This window comes from Anthonomus grandis, chromosome 10 (assembly GCF_022605725.1).
Source record: "Anthonomus grandis grandis chromosome 10, icAntGran1.3, whole genome shotgun sequence".
Lineage (NCBI taxonomy): Eukaryota > Metazoa > Arthropoda > Insecta > Coleoptera > Curculionidae > Anthonomus > Anthonomus grandis.
Window position 1 is genome coordinate 6,330,344 of NC_065555.1, and position 17,150 is coordinate 6,347,493.

The 17,150-nt window shown below is 29.9% G+C and overlaps 1 protein-coding gene across 6 annotated transcripts in view; it reads left to right on the forward strand.

Annotated features, from left to right (window-relative positions):
* Positions 1-17,150, forward strand: part of LOC126741717 (ecdysone-induced protein 74EF) — a 224,318-nt gene that overhangs the window by 198,724 nt on the left and 8,444 nt on the right. For all 6 annotated transcript variants that reach the window (XR_007662297.1, XR_007662298.1, XM_050448260.1 and 3 more), the window contains 2 exons: positions 16,421-16,680; positions 16,743-16,978. Coding sequence is in view for 4 of the 6 variants with exons in the window: in XM_050448260.1 (XP_050304217.1) it covers positions 16,421-16,680; positions 16,743-16,978 (496 nt within the window). In the remaining 2 variants the exon portion in view is untranslated. The remainder of the gene's footprint in view (positions 1-16,420; positions 16,681-16,742; positions 16,979-17,150) is intronic.

The window sequence follows — 17,150 nt, forward strand, 5'->3', positions numbered from 1 at the left end:
TGTAGATGATTAGGAAAATATTCGGCTACAAATTTTATTTAGCATAAAAATTTCTGCCAAGAAGAGTTTTTTAGGTATAGAAGTTCTTCCACTACCTTGTCTAGTTAAAAGTTTCTGGTTCTAAAAACTCATTTTCTCGAAATCCAACAAACGTAGATGAATGAATCAAACTGTAGATGATTAAGAAAATGTCCAACTAAAAAATATATTTAGTTTAAAAATTTCTGCAAAGAAGGTTTTCCAGTTATAGAAGTTTTTCTACAGCGTTGTCTAGTTAAAAATTTAAATAAAATATGTAGGGGTCCCTAGAGAAGATCTTGATCCTAAAAAAATCATTTTCTGGGTAACTAATAAACGTAGATCAATAAAACAAACTGTAGATGATTAAGAAAATATCCAGCTACAAATTTTATTCAGCATAAACATTTTTACCAAAAAGATTTTTTTAGGTATGGAGGTTCTTCCACTACGGTGTCTAGTTAAAGGTTTCTTGTCCTAAACAACTCATTTTCTCGAAATCCAATAAACGTAGATGAATAAAACAAACTGTAGATGGTTAGGAAAACGTCCTGCTACAAATTATATTCAGAACAAAAATTTCTGCCAAGAAGAGTTTTTCAGTTATAGGAGTTTTTCTACAGCGTTGTCTAGTTGAAAAATTAAATAAAATATGTAGGGGTTCCTAGAGAAGCTTTTGGTCCTAAAAAAATCATTTTCTTGAAAACTAATAAACGTAGCTGAATGAAACAAACTGTAGATGATTAGGAAAATATTCAGCTACAAATTTTATTTAGCATAAAAATTTCTGCCAAGAAGAGTTTTTCAGGTATAGAAGTTCTTCCACTACCTTGTCTAGTTAAAAGTTTCTGGTTCTAAAAACTCATTTTCTCGAAATCCAACAAACGTAGATGAATGAATCAAACTGTAGACGTTTAAGAAAATGTCCAACTAAAAAATATATTCAGTTTAAAAATTTCTGCAAAGAAGGTTTTCCAGTTATAGAAGTTTTTCTACAGCGTTGTCTAGTTAAAAATTTAATAAAATATGTAGGGGTCTCTAGAGAAGATCTTAATCCTAAAAAAATCATTTTCTGGGTAATTAATAAACATAGATCAATAAAAGAAACTGTAGATGGTTATAAAAATATCTAGCTACAAATTTCATTCAGCATAAAAATTTCTGGCAAGAAGATTTTTTCAGGTTTGGAGGTTCTTCCACTATGGTGTCTAGTTAAAGGTATCTTGTCCTAAACAACTCATTTTCTCGAAATCCAACAAACGTAGATGAATGAAACAAACTGTAGATGGTTAGGAAAACGTCCTGCTACAAATTATATTCAGAACAAAAATTTCTGCCAAGAAGAGTTTTTCAGTTATAGGAGTTTTTCTACAGCCTTGTCTAGTTGAAAATTTAAATAAAATAATATGTAGGGGTCCCCAGTGAAGCCCTTGATCCTAAAAAATTCATTTTCTCGAAAACTAATAAACGTAGATGAATGAAACAAACTGTAGATGGTTAAGAAAATGTCCTGCTACAAATTTTATTCAGCATAAAAAATTCTGTCAAAAAGGGTTTTCCAGTTATAGAAGTTGTTCCACTACCTTCACTAGTTCAAAGCACATGGTTCTAAAAATTGCATTTTCTTGAAATCCAACAAACGTAGATGAATAAAACAAATTGCAGGTGGTTAAGAAAATATCCAGCTACAAACCTAATTCAGAAAAAAAATTCTGGCAAGAGGAGTTTTCAGTTATTGGCCTTTTTCTACAGCCTTGTCTAGTTGACAAATTACATAAAATATCTAGGGGTACCTAGAGAAGCTCTTGGTCCTAAAAAAATCATTTTCTTAAAAACTAACAAACATAAGTGAATGAAATAAACTACAGATGACTAAGAATATATTCAGCTAGAAATTTGATGTACTTGAAAATTATTCCCAAGGAGAATTTTCCAGCTACGAATTTTTTCCTGGTCAATTATTTAATTTCCTATCAAAATTCAAAAAAAAAGACCCAAGGTCTTACGGATATAGAATATATTGATGTGCATACCGAAAATATTTGTCTTATAACAATAAACGGTCCATTTTGATGCAGACTAAACAAGTTTTTGTTGCTTAATGGCGCCATAATGGTTGTTTCTCCTTTTATTTTTCGAAATTCCAATGGTAAATACCTGGGAGATGTTCGTTTTTTTTAAGTACAAAATCCACAACAATTTTTTTTTTACATATTATGGCTGACGTTGGAGAAAATTAAGATTATTAACGGTAATTAATGCGCGAGTGTGGTCTAAGCCAAAGTGCATGTGTAATAACGTAATTAGTAGCGTCTCTGTTAGGTGTCTTATAGCAATTGAAATCCCACAGTTGGGCGCCAAAATTCCCACTTTTTGTTTATATAAATGATATGTACATAACACACTTTTCAACAATTTATCAATACAAATAAAAAAAACAACAACTTTTCTCGAGAGCAAAACAAATTACGCCCTTATTTCACAATCAACATTGACCCTAATTCTCCCCTCATAAAAGCGCATTCTATTGGTTATAAAGTTGTCACCCCAGGTGCCTTAGGGGTGGTTTTCGATAGGCCAATAAGGCGAGAGGGTGCAACCGATTGGACGTAGTGGTACCGCGGTGTCGTTCTTGATGTCTGGCGAATGTTCGATCGGTGGTACCACACGATGCAGAAATTGTGATGGCGGGTCGGTCAGTGGTTCACCGACCCGCTACAACGCCTTTCCGCGCTTTCAAGGCCAAAGTGCCAGACGGCCGATGTTTTGCTTCCGTTTGCTGTGTTGTCGCGTTTAGTTTATGCCAATTTTTGTTATGTTAAAAATTGCTGAATTTTATGGAAGGTGACTGGGGAAGGAGGAAGGTTTTTCCATAGAAAAGTTCAGAGATAGGGCCAAAAATTGCTTCAGGATCCCCTATATATATTATTTAGTTTTTCAACTAGATTAGGCAGCAGCAACAACACCTTGGATGTCAAAATCGCCTTTAACTCAAAAAATTTTTTGAATACAAAAAAGTTCCATATATGAAATTATTCGAAAATGAATTTTCTTTTATCACTTATTGCTCTTAAAAAAATATTTTAATTATTTCATACGAATATATGCAACAAAACTAAAATTTTTGAGACAAATCTGAAAAATGAAGTGGCCCAACCAAAAAAGCCCTTGCAATCCAAATATTTGCTTAAAAGTGACGTTTCTAGCCTTAGAATAATCCCCAAGAATCTTGCTATTGTGCTGTGAAAAAATTACGAAAATATTTTCAGTGGTTCTCAAGTTATAACAAAAATGTCGGTTAAAAAATAAAAAAAAACATAAAACAACAATTTGGTTTTAAAGTGTTGTCCAGTCGTCAACTGCCTGGACGAAATTATCGATTTTTTCAATCAAAATTAATAATTTCTTCCAGGCAGTTGACGTATTTAATTTCGCTTGTTTTTTCTTATATTGAGAGAAGTTTTTATTCTTAATAAAATTTTTTCTATCGATTTTCAACTGTTCATAACAGGAAAACCTTTGATGTAACCCATCAAAATGCATCGAATTTTACATAAAATCCGAATAACATAGAAAAAATCTCCTCTGAATTGTCCTTTGGCACTAAAGAACAATTAACTCACCCACATGTTGGGCGCCAAAAAACCTCCTTCAAAAAACACGATTATATGTGTATTATCTTTATGTAACCTGACGGTAGAAGTCATTCGCTTATAGATCAAATATTCAAATGATAGTAATTCCCTGGGTATTTTAAATGAACTTTTTAAAACCAGAAACCTTTATATATTTTATTCAATTTTCCCACTGGACCAGGTAGCAGAAAAACTCCTATAACTCGAAAACTATTTTTAACAGAGATTTTCATCCTGAATAGAGTTAGTAGCTGAATATTTTCTTAATCGTCTAAAGGTTATTTCACTAATCTATATTTATTAGTTTTCGAGAAAATAAGTTTTTAGGACCAGGAGCTTCTCTAGGAACCTCTACATATTTTATTTAATTTTTCAACTAGGCAAGGCAGTAGGAAAACCTGAGCAAATTAGAAGCATGATATTCCTCGCTAGATCGACTGACTTGTTGCTGACTTTCTTGATTTTCTTCTTCTGATTTGATTTCTCCATTGTATAAAGGGCATTTTGACAATTTAATTGGGCAATTTGAAAATTTGACATAAAATCTGAATAACATAGAAAAAACTTCTTCTCAATTGTCCTTTGACTTCCAAGAACGAATAATTAACTCACCCAAATGTTGGGCACCAAAAATCGTCCCAATAAAAAATTCAACGTAAAAAGCACTCGCCTATAAATCAAATATCTAAGTTTTCCTGGTTATTTTAAATAAATTTTAGAGGCGTTTTCAAGAATCCCTATATATTTTAGCTTAAGAGAAAATTAGCGTTCTAAAACCAGAACTTGACCTAGGAACTCCTATATATTTAATTTAATTTCTGAACTAGATTAGACAGCAAAAAGACTCCGATAACTGGAAAACTCTCATAGCAGAAATTTGTATCATATATGAAACTTCTAGCCGCATATTTTCTAAATCGTCTACAGTTTGTTTCACTCATTTAAGTTTATTGGTTTTCGAGAAAATGAGCTTTTTGGTATCAGGAGTTGCTCTAGGAACCCCTACATATTTAATTTAATTTCTCAACTAGATTAGGCAGCAGAAAAACTCCGATAGCTGGTAAACGCTTACTAACAGACATTTTTATCCTTAATTAAATTTGTCCCTGAATGTTTTCTAAATCCTCTACAGTTTACTTCATTGATCTAGGTCCATTGGCTGTTGAGAAAATAAGCTTTTTAGGGCAGTAGTTGTTCTAGAGATGAGAGAAGACATTTTTACGGTTTTGATGGAAAACTGAAGGGTTTAAAGAAAAAATTAAGATAGAAGAAAGTCGCGCTCTTCACTCAAAATTCAAGATGGCCGCCTGGATATAGAGAAAAACTTCAACAAGTCTCCAAACAGAAACAATAGACGAAAAGTTAGGCCTGGAAGGATAAAATATTTTTCTATCAATTGTCATTTGCTAACAAGAGGAAAACCGTAGGACATATTCATATAGATTCCAAATATCATAGATAAATCCTACTCGCAATTTTTCTTTGATCCTAAAGAACGATTAAGCGACCCACATGTTGGGCGCCAAAAATCCACCCCCTCAAAAAAAATCTGTTTTGATTAAACGTATAAATAGCCTTACGTAACCTGTGGAGGTACTCGTCTATAAATCAAACAACTAAGTGATAGTCATTCCCTAGTTATTTTACGAACGAAACCGAGAGTGTTTTTAGTGAGAGACGGAAAACCGCTAGAAACCGAATCTATTTCGGTACGGAGAGCGGCTCGCGAGTATTATCGTTTTGACATTGACCTAGGTCACGTTTTACGCAATAGACCGCGGATAGTGTTTGCGGATAAAATTTTATTTTTACGGTGCTAACGTACTGTTTACTCGGCATACGGGTGCTAAATCAAGGAGCACACATATAAGTAACATTTGTCTCTCGAATATCCACTGTGACATTCGAAATTCTGAATATTATAACAGTCAAGTTATGAATATCCTAAGTTGTTCCACTGAAACCGAAATCAATTTATCCAAATTCTAAAGTTACCCAGAAATTCAGTTAGTAGACGTTGTGTCTTAGATATTATAAAGAATTAGAATAGTCAATAGCACATTTGCCATTCCGTAATTGAATTCAGCACCCAAGCGAACTTGTGAAAAAATTCTCCGAGTCAGATATTAAAAATTTTATTTATTACACGAAAATTTTCGAATAAACAAAGAGGATCATCACGAAGAAGTCAGATGTGGCAACATCACAACCATGCAGCGGCGAATATTTAATTGAATGCGGCAACAGGAATTATCTTGCATGATATTTTGCCCGACAGAAAACGAAATGGGGTTATTGATACAGCACAAGGTCAACGGGGATTATTTAAGTACGATCGGAAAACAGGCAAAAGCGAGAACGAAGATGGTGCAACCTCGGCGTGTGCATAAACTTAGCGTTGGTTCTTTTTTTTTTCTCTCAATATTTTTTACGTTCAGGACGTATTTATTACATTTGCTCCACTCAACGTAATGTGTAAGTAACGCGTGACGCTTAAGCAGTCATAATACGTTTTAAATAGCCCTCGTAATAAATGAGGTCACGCCCCTTGGTTTGGTCGGCACGAGTCACGTGATCGATTGTGTATCAATATTAGGTGGGTCACGTGACTGTTACAAGTAAGCTCCTCCCGCTGGTTGACGTGGCGATCTAATTGTGAATATACCGGGGAGAGTCAATATAATTTATATTAAACCAAAATAATTGATTTTAATGGTTTTTTTAATTAAATGTACGCCATGGATGTAAATATGGACGTTTGCACTTTTTTAAGAAAAAAAATTCAAACTGAAAGCATGTTAGAGAAATTAACTCATAACCTTCTCCCAAAGATTATCAATTGATTTCTTCATAATTACAGGAAGTGTCAAGTAAATTGGTCTGGATTTGATTTTTTTATGAGTCTTTAAAGTTGAACTAAAAAAATTTTGGGACTTTTTGAAAGAAAAAAATTATAACTGAAAACATATTAGACCATTCAACTTATAATCTTCTCCCATTGATTAGCAATAATTTTTTTAATAATTACAAGAAGTTTTAGGTAAATTGGTCTTGAGTTAAATTTTTTACGAATTTTTAAAATTGAACTAAAATACTTTTTGAAGGTTTTCAGGAAAAAAAATCATAACTGAAAACCTGTTAGATCAATTAACTTATAACCTTCTTCCAAAGATTACCAATTAATTTGTTGATAATTACAAAAAGTGTCAAGTAAATTGGTCTTGATTTGAATTTTTTATGAATTTTTAAAGTTAAAGTAAAAAAATTTTGGGACTTTTTAAAGAAAAAAATATATAACTGAAAACATATTAAGCCAATCAACTTATAATCTTCTCCCATCGATTGGCAATACATTTTTTAATAACTACAAGAAATTTTAGGTGAATTGGTCTTGAGTTGAATTTTTAATGAATTTTTAAAGTTGGACTAAAATAATTTTTGGACTATTTTTGGAAAAAAAAATCATAACTAAAAACATGTTAGACTGATTAACTTATAGCCTTCTTTCAATGATTGCCAATTGATTTCTTTGTAAACACAAAAAGTTTCAAGTAAATTGGTCTTGATTTGCATTTTTTATGAATTTCTAAAAATTAAAATAATCTTTGGACTTTTTTAGGAAAAAAAATCATAACTGAAAAGATATTACATCAAGCAACTTAAAACTTCCTACCATTGATTGACAATAATTTTTTTAATAATTACAAGAAGTTTCAAGTAAATTGTTCTTGATTTGAATTTTTTATACATTTTAAAAGTTGGACTAAAATAATTCTTAGACTACTTTTGAAAAAAAATTATAACTGAAAACATATTGGACCAATTAACTTATAACTTTCTACCATTGATAACCAATAAATTTTATAATAACTACAAGAAGTTTCAAGTCAATTGGTCTTCATTTTAATTTTTTATTAATTTTTAAAGTTGGACTAAAATAATTTTTGGACTATTTTTGGAAAAAAAATCATAACTAAAAACATGTTAGACTGATTAACTTATAATCTTCTTTCAATGATTACCAATTGATTTCTTTGCAAACACAAGAAGTTTCAAGTAAATTGGTCTTGATTTGAATTTTTTATGAATTTCTAAAAATTAAAATAATTTTTGGACTTTTTTAGGAAAAAAAATCATAACTGAAAAGATATTAGATCAAGCAACTTGAAACTTCCTACCATCGATTAGCAATAATTTTTTTAATAATTACAAGAAGTTTTAAGTAAATTGTTCGTGATTTGAATTTTTTATACATTTTTAAAGTTGGACTAAAATAATTCTTAGACTACTTTTGAAAAAAAATTATAACTGAAAACATATTGGACCAATTAACTTATAACTTTCTACCGTTGATAACCAATAAATTTTATAATAACTACAAGAAGTTTCAAGTCAATTGGTCTTCATTTTAATTTTTTATTAATTTTTAAAGTTGGACTAAAATAATTTTTGGACTATTTTTGGAAAAAAAATCATAACTAAAAACATGTTAGACTGATTAACTTATAACCTTCTTTCAATGATTACCAATTGATTTCTTTGCAAACACAAGAAGTTTCAAGTAAATTGGTCTTGATTTGAATTTTTTATGAATTTCTAAAAATTAAAATAATTTTTGGACTTTTTTAGGAAAAAAAATCATAACTGAAAAGATATTAGATCAAGCAACTTGAAACTTCCTACCATCGATTAGCAATAATTTTTTTAATAATTACAAGAAGTTTTAAGTAAATTGTTCGTGATTTGAATTTTTTATACATTTTTAAAGTTGGACTAAAATAATTCTTAGACTACTTTTGAAAAAAAATTATAACTGAAAACATATTGGACCAATTAACTTATAACTTTCTACCGTTGATAACCAATAAATTTTATAATAACTTCAAGAAGTTATAAGTCAATTGGTCTTCATTTTAATTTTTTATTAATTTTTAAAGTTGGACTAAAATAATTTTTGGACTATTTTTGGAAAAAAAATCATAACTAGAAAAATATTAAACCTATTAACTTATAATTTTTCACCGTTGATTAGCAATAAATTTTTTAATAGTTACAAGAAGTTTCAAGTTATTTGGTCTTGATTTGAATTTTTTATGAATTTCTAAAAATTAAAATAATTTTTGGACTTTTTTAGGAAAAGAAATCATAACTGAAAAGATATTAGATCAAGCAACTTGAAACTTCCTACCATCGATTAGCAATAATTTTTTTAATAATTACAAGAAGTTTCAAGTAAATTGTTCTTGATTTGAATTTTTTATACATTTTTAAAGTTGGACTAAAATAATTCTTAGACTACTTTTGAAAAAAAATTATAACTGAAAACATATTGGACCAATTAACTTATAACTTTCTACCATTGATAACCAATAAATTTTATAATAACTACAAGAAGTTTCAAGTCAATTGGTCTTCATTTTAATTTTTTATTAATTTTTAAAGTTGGACTAAAATAATTTTTGGACTATTTTTGGAAAAAAAATCATAACTAAAAACATGTTAGACTGATTAACTTATAACCTTCATTCAATGATTACCAATTGATTTCTTGGTAAACACAAGAAGTTTCAAGTAAATTGGTCTTGATTTGAATTTTTTATGAATTTCTAAAAATTAAAATAATTTTTGGACTTTTTTAGGAAAAAAAATCATAACTGAAAAGATATTAGATCAAGCAACTTGAAACTTCCTACCATTGATTAGCAATAATTTTTTTAATAATTACAAGAAGTTTTAGGTAAATTGGTTTTGAGTTAAATTTTTTACGAATTTTTAAAATTGAACTAAAATACTTTTTGAAGGTTTTCAGGAAAAAAAATCATAACTGAAAACCTGTTAGATCAATTAACTTATAACCTTCTTCCAAAGATTACCAATTAATTTGTTGATAATTACAAGAAGTGTCAAGTAAATAGGTCTTGATTTGAATTTTTTATGAATTTTTAAAGTTAAACTAAAAAAATTTTGGGACTTTTTAAAGAAAAAAATATATAACTGAAAACATATTAAAACAATCAGTTTATAATCTTCTCCCATTGATTAGCAATAAATTTTTTAATAACTACAAGAAGTTTTATGTAAATTGGTTTTGAGTTGAATTTTTAATGAATTTTTAAAGTTGGACTAAAATAATTTTTGGACTATTTTTGGAAAAAAAAAATCATAACTAAAAACATGTTAGACTGATTAACTTATAGCCTTCTTTTAATGATTACCAATTGATTTCTTTGCAAACACAAGGAGTTTCAAGTAAATTGGTCTTGATTTGAATTTTTTATGAATTTCTAAAAATTAAAATAATTTTTGGACTTTTTTAGGAAAAAAAATCATAACTGAAAAGATATTAGATCAAGCAACTTGAAACTTCCTACCATTGATTAGTAATAATTTTTTTAATAATTACAAGAAGTTTCAAGTAAATTGTTCGTGATTTAAATTTTTTATACATTTTAAAAGTTGGACTTAAATAATTCTTAGACTACTTTAGAAAAAAAATTATAACTGAAAACATATTAGACCAATTAACTCATAACTTTCTACCATTGATAACCAATAAATTTTATAATAACTACAAGAAGTTTCAAGTCAATTGGTCTTCATTTTAATTAATAAATTTTTAAAGTTGTTTGAAATAATTTTTGGACTTTTTTAGGAAAAAAATTATAACAAAAAATATATTGGACCAATTAACTCAGTATCTTTTTCGAGCGATTACCAATTGATTTCTTCATCTTTGTAAAAAGTGTCAAGTAAATTGGTCTTGATTTTAATTTTTTACGAATTTTCAAAGTTGGACTAAAAAAATGATTGACCTTCCCTATGAGAAAAAATTATAAGTGAAAACATATTAGACCAATCAACTTATAATCTTCTCCTATTGATTAGCAATAAGTTATTTAAATACATACAAGAAGTTTCAAGTAAATTGCTTTTGATTTGAATTTTTTATACATTTTTAAAGTTAGACTAAAATAATTTTTGGACAATTTTTAGAAAAAACTCATTCTCAACTGAAACTAACTCCTTCCTAAAAGGTGTTACTGTGGACCGGTTTTCTTTTAATCGAGATGCACTCCTATTTGCTTCTTTTAATAAATTAAATTCCTATAAATTAATTATTTTTTTCTTTCTAATACCCGCGAGTGCCTGGACGTAATTAATAATGAATGTGCCTTCGAATTACTAAGAAAAACAATTTTTTGAATTGCCCTTGTAATAAGCAAAACGAAGCCACGCCCCTAGTTTCGTTGATACTCGTCACGTGATCGATTGTGTATCAATGAGCGATTGGTCACGTGACTGTTAAAAGTAAGCTCCGCCCACCGGTGGACGTGGCTTATATCGATATACCGGGGAGCCGTAACAAGTTACTTTCCACGATTCAAATAGCCGTACCAGGGCATTTTATTAATAAATAATTTCTAATGCGTAGAAAGATTTCGCTCGTCAATTTCGCAATTTTTTGTTGTCTATATCAAAACTATTTCTATTGAGAAAGTGGGTCTAGGCCAGTCCAGTATAGAAGCGACACGAGCGATAGTTATTCAGGACGACGGAACGAAAAATAAAAATTTTCGCTCTAATTATTGCTCAATTTCTGGGTAATTAGAGGCCGTTTCCGTTCCAAATTGTTTCTAAAAAAGAAAAACGGGAACGAAAACTCCATTATGTATGAAACGCCTTTACGTAACCCTCGGAACTAAAATTAAACTCCTGGAAAAAAATCAGTGTTACGATGATAACCTGGTTACGGAGCCATAAAAAAGGGGGACGATTGTTTTTTAGTTAAAATTATTTTCATTACCTGTCCAACGCACCCTTAAACAGGGGGAGGGGGTTGAGCAAGAACAAACCAGCTAGAGAATTTTAATTTAGAACGACCCGTAATCCGTTAAATGCAGAAAAACGGGGCTGACACTAGAATCTAAAAATAATAATCGAAGCCCTTACGACACATTAAAACACTCGGCCGTTTTTGCCGATTCGTAAAAATAGATTCGAAAGGGAAATTCCAGAAAACGAAGAGAAATATAACGTGGCCGCAGACCAACGTGAGCGCATAATATAGAAAACGGTGCATCTATTTTCGCCAAGGACAACGCACACACGAAGGCTACATACAACTCTGCTAAATGCAATTGGTTTCCTGGTCAATGTACCATTCAGGGTCGTCGAGTTCTTAGCCCTAGAACACCGGATTCATCCTTATGTATGAAAGGAAGTCATTATGTATAAGAGGTTTCTTCGTGATATGTAAAACGTGATTAGGGAAGTCATTTGTTTTTAATTGGACACCCTGTATACTGCATCACACGTATCTACCCAAATACTTTAGAAATTTGTTGTGGAATATACATACAGGGTGTTCCAGGATCCAGGGTCCGTATTCAAATTACAATAAATATGCATTGGACATCCGTTGTGGATCACCGGTCTAGGAGATCAATTTGTATTGTCCAATGTTGAAAATATGGTTTTTAAAAGATCCTGAAATTGACGTCTAATTAAATTAATTGAGGAATGTTTATAGAAATTTCCAAATCTCTTGGTTAAATATTTTTTTACTTAGAGGCATTTTTTTGAATTTGCATGACTTTTTTTCATAATTTTTTTCTCACATGTATATATTTTTGAAAAATCCTGAAGTAGGCGTTTAATCAAATTAATTGAAGAATATTTGTAAAAATTTTGAGATTTCTGGGTTAAATATTTTTTCTTTTATGGGCATTTTTTTAATTCATATGAATTTTCTTGATAAATTTTTTTTTCAATCCCTGTACACTTTTTTGAAAAATTCTAAAACAAGGGTCTAATAAAATTAATTGAAGAATATTTATGGACATTTTCAAACCTCTAGGTTACATTTTTTTTGACTTACAGGCTTTTTTTGAATTTACATGATTTTTTTTACAGTTTTTTTCACTTCCTGTACATGTTTTTGAAAAATTCTAAAATATGTGTCTAAAAAAATTAATTAAAGAATATTTGTGAACATTTTCAAATTTTTAGGTTTAATATTTTTTTAAATGTGCATTTTTTTAAAATATTCGAACCAAAAAAGTTATTTTCAAAAAACTAAAATAACAGTCCTAAGGATCAGGTTCCATTGACCTGATTTATGCGGCAATATCTCCGTTAATATTAAAAATATGAAAATTTTACAAAAGATTGAAATTATTAAGAATTTAATTTCCCTTTAAAAAGTCTAATAAAAATTTTTTTCAAAATTTGAATCAAAAGAGTTATTTTCAAAAAACTCAAATAAGAATCCCAGGAAGTAGATTCCATGGACAATTTATGCAGTAGTATCTCCGTTAATATTAAAAATATGAAAATTTTACAATAAATTGAAATTATTAAGAATTTAATTTCTCTTTAAAAAGTCTAATAATTTTTTTTTTTCAAAATTTGATACAAAAGAGTTATTTTCAAAAAACTCAAATAAGAATCCCAGGAAGTAGATTCCATGGACCATTTATGCAGTAGTATCTCTGTTATTATTAAAAATATGAAAATCTTACAAGAGATTGAAATTATTAAGAATTGAATTTCCCTTTAAAAAGTCTCATAAACATTTTTTTCAAAATTTGATACAAAAGAGTTATTTTCAAAAAACTCAAATAAGAATCCCAGGAAGTAGATTCCTTGGACCATTTATGCAGTAGTATCTCCGTTAATATTAAAAATATGAAAATTTTACAAAAGATTAAAATTATTAAGAATTTAATTTCCCTTTAAAAGGTCTAATCAAAATTTTTTTTAAAATTTGAATCAATAGAGATATTTTCAAAAAATTGAAATAAGAATCCCAGTAACCCGGTTCCATGGACCATTTACGCAGCAATATCTCCGTTAATATTAAAAATATGAAAATTTTACAAAAAATAGAAATTATTAAGAATTTAATTTCCCTTTAAAAAGTCTAATAAACATTTTTATCAAAATTTGAATCAAAAGAGTTATTTTCAAAAAAATCAAATAAGAATCCCAGGAAGTAGATTCCATGGACCATTTATGCAGTAGTATCTCTGTTATTATTAAAAATATGAAAATCTTATAAGAGATTGAAATTATTAAGAATTTAATTTCCCTTTAAAAAGTCTAATAAACATTTTTTTCAAAATTTGATACAAAAGAGTTATTTTCAAAAAACTCAAATAAGAATCCCAGGAAGTAGATTCCATGGACTATTTATGCAGTAGTATCTCTGTTAATATTAAAAATATGAAAATCTTACAAGAGATTGAAATTATTAAGAATTTAATTTCCCTTTAAAAAGTGTCATTAACATTTTTTCAAAAATTCGAACCAAAAAAGTTATTTTCAAAAAACTGAAATAAGAATCCCAGTAACCCGGTTCCATGGACCATTTACGCAGCAATATCTCCGTTAATATTAAATATATGAATATCTTATAAACGATGAAAATTATTTAAAATGTAATTTCCTATTAAAAAATTCAATAAACATTTTTTTCAAAATTTGAATCAAAAGAGTTATTTTCAAAAAACTGAAATAAGAATCCCAGTAACTCGGTTCCATAGACCATTTACGCAGCAATATCTCCATTAATATTAAATATATGAAAATCTTATAAGAAATTAAAATTATTTAGAATTTAATTTCTTAATAAAAAGTTTAATAAACAATTTTTTAAAAATTTGAATTAAAAGAGATATTTTCAAAAAACTGAAATAAGAATCCCATGAATTAGATTCCATATACCATTTATGCAGCAATATCTCTGTTAATATTAAAAATACGAAAATCTTACAAGAAATTGAAATTATTAAGAATTTAATTTCCCCTTAAAAAGTATCATAAACATTCTTTCAAAAATTCGAACCTAAAAAGTTATTTTCAAAAAACTGAATAAGAATCCCAGTAACCCGGTTCCATGGACCATTTATGCAGGAATATCTCCGTTCATATTAAATATATGAAAATCTTATAAGAGATAGAAATTATTTAAAATTTAATTTCCCAATAAAAAGTTTGATAAACACTTTTTTAAAAATTTGAATCAAAAGAGATATTTTCAAAAAAACTGAATAAGAATATCAGTAACTCGGTTGCATGAATTATTTATGCAGCAATATCTCCGTCAACATTAAAAATATGAAAATCTTATAAGAGATAAAAATTATTTAGAATTTAATTTTCCATTAAAAAGTCTAATCAAAATTTTTTTAAAAATTTAAATCAAAAGAGATATGTTCAAAAAACTGAAATAAGAATCCCAGTAACCCGGTTCCATGGACCATTTACGCAGCAATATCTCCGTTAATATTAAAAATATGAAAATTTTACAAGAGATTAAAATTATTTAGAATTTAATTTACTGTTAAAAGGTGTAACAAAATTTTTTTTAAAAACTCGAATTAAAAAAGTTATTTTCAAAAAACTAAAATAAGAATTCCCGGAATCCGGTTCTAAGGACCGTTTATGCAGCAATATCTCCGTCAATATTAAAAATGTACCAAAATCATAACAGATCAAAATTATCCAGAATTTAGTTCGCTACAAAAGAGTTTTTGTATTTTCCATTTATATTTCGTCAGTTTGCCGCTAGAGGCCTAAGAAATCTACTTATGATAATATTAAACATGTCTTAGAGATATTATTATCTTCGTTTTGCTTATTACAAGAGATATGCAAAAGGCACTTTTATCAATAATTTAAAGATAAATTAATTATTTAATACTTCCAGGCAGTCTGAAGCGTTACAAGTGCTTGGAAGAAAATATTGATTAAAATCAATACACTAAAACTTTTTTATTTAATAACTTATTGACTACCCCTGGTATGTCCACTCTAGGCGGCCATCTTGGATCGCCACGTCAACTAATGGGAGGAGCTTACTTCAACAGTCACATGACCAATCGCTTATTGATACACAATCGATCACGTGACGTGTGCCAACCAAACAATATTACAAGAGCAATTCGTGTTGATAGCATACCATTAGGTCATAATCAATGCGTCCACAATAAAACACTCTGGATCGTCTAAATTGGGTTTTAACAGGGATTTGGGAAGAAAAATTAATTTACTACAACTCACTCTATTATTATCTAATTTTCTGAGAGGAAACAAACGAAACAACACCAATAAGTTGAACTCATTGTTTACATTTTGTGCTTGCCATTCCGCCCTTGAATTGGGCACTTTTTTTGCCATTTTGTGCCTCAAATATGTGCAAACCAATCTTAATCAACAAACATTTTATTAACTACAAATTAAGCAATAAATGTATAAGCTATAGTGCTTGAAGAGCTTCTTAACTATTAGACCCAGTTAGTTTACGTGCGAGGTTATAGAAAACTAAGAGGCTCCAATGTCTGGGAAAACATTTATTAAGCAGGGTTGAAATTGGAGAAATTCTATCACAAATAGTCTTTATTGCATTAATCTTGGTTAATTATTTGAGAAAAAATAATCATTTATTTATTCCAGGCAGTCGGGAATTATATTATACACATTTTACACCTGCCTGGAAGAAAATATTCATTATATGACTCTATTTGATTCTCCTTGGTACGTTAATCTTGGCGTCCATCTTGGTTTGCCATGTCACTTAATGGGAGTGGCTTGTTTCCCTAACACGTGACCGTTTGTTCAGTAACGTATACCTAATCACGTGACATGTACCATTATGAGAACCAACACGTTCAACATAATGTTGATTATTGTAATAGGCGTTCCAAAACATTCTTCTTTAAGAGAGAATCGTTGCCCATTTGTTCACCATCAATTTCTTCTTCCAGATTTGGACCCCTATCAAAACTACCTGCTACAAGCTCAACATCACCACGTGTCGACGCACCCCCACCAGTCGATGCATCAACATCACCCGCATAACCAGCACCCGTCGCCCTTCACCACCCCAACCCCGCCGTCCCCACCGCTCAGACACCACTCGGGGATTCCCACGTCGGTGATACAGGCGGCCACCAGTTCCGTCTACGACGACCCCTACCTACTGGGATTCTCACCCAGGAAACTGAAGAAGGTGAAGAAACAAAGGGTGAGTCTTAATCTGGAATATTCCAGAATGTTCGGGAACACTAACGGTTTCTTATTGAACAGCTTGGCGAGCCCGGTACTGCCCCCAAACGGAAAAGTCGCGAGGGTTCGACGACGTACCTATGGGAATTTTTGCTCAAACTGCTCCAGGACCGCGAGTACTGTCCGAGGTACATCAAGTGGACAAATAGGGAGAAGGGGGTGTTCAAACTGGTCGACTCCAAGGCGGTTTCAAGGCTATGGGGGATGCACAAGAATAAACCAGATATGAACTACGAGACAATGGGGAGGGCGTTAAGGTGAGTTATGTGCTGATATCTTGGTTCGTATGGGTTTTACGAGGTTTTTTATAGGGAGTAAAGTTGTAGAGAAAAAGATTTGCGGTAAATTTAGTTTAAGGTAGTTTTACTTTAGGACAAATGGTTTTTGAGTTACAGGGGATTTTTTTCTATTTTTTCGAATATCTCAGGT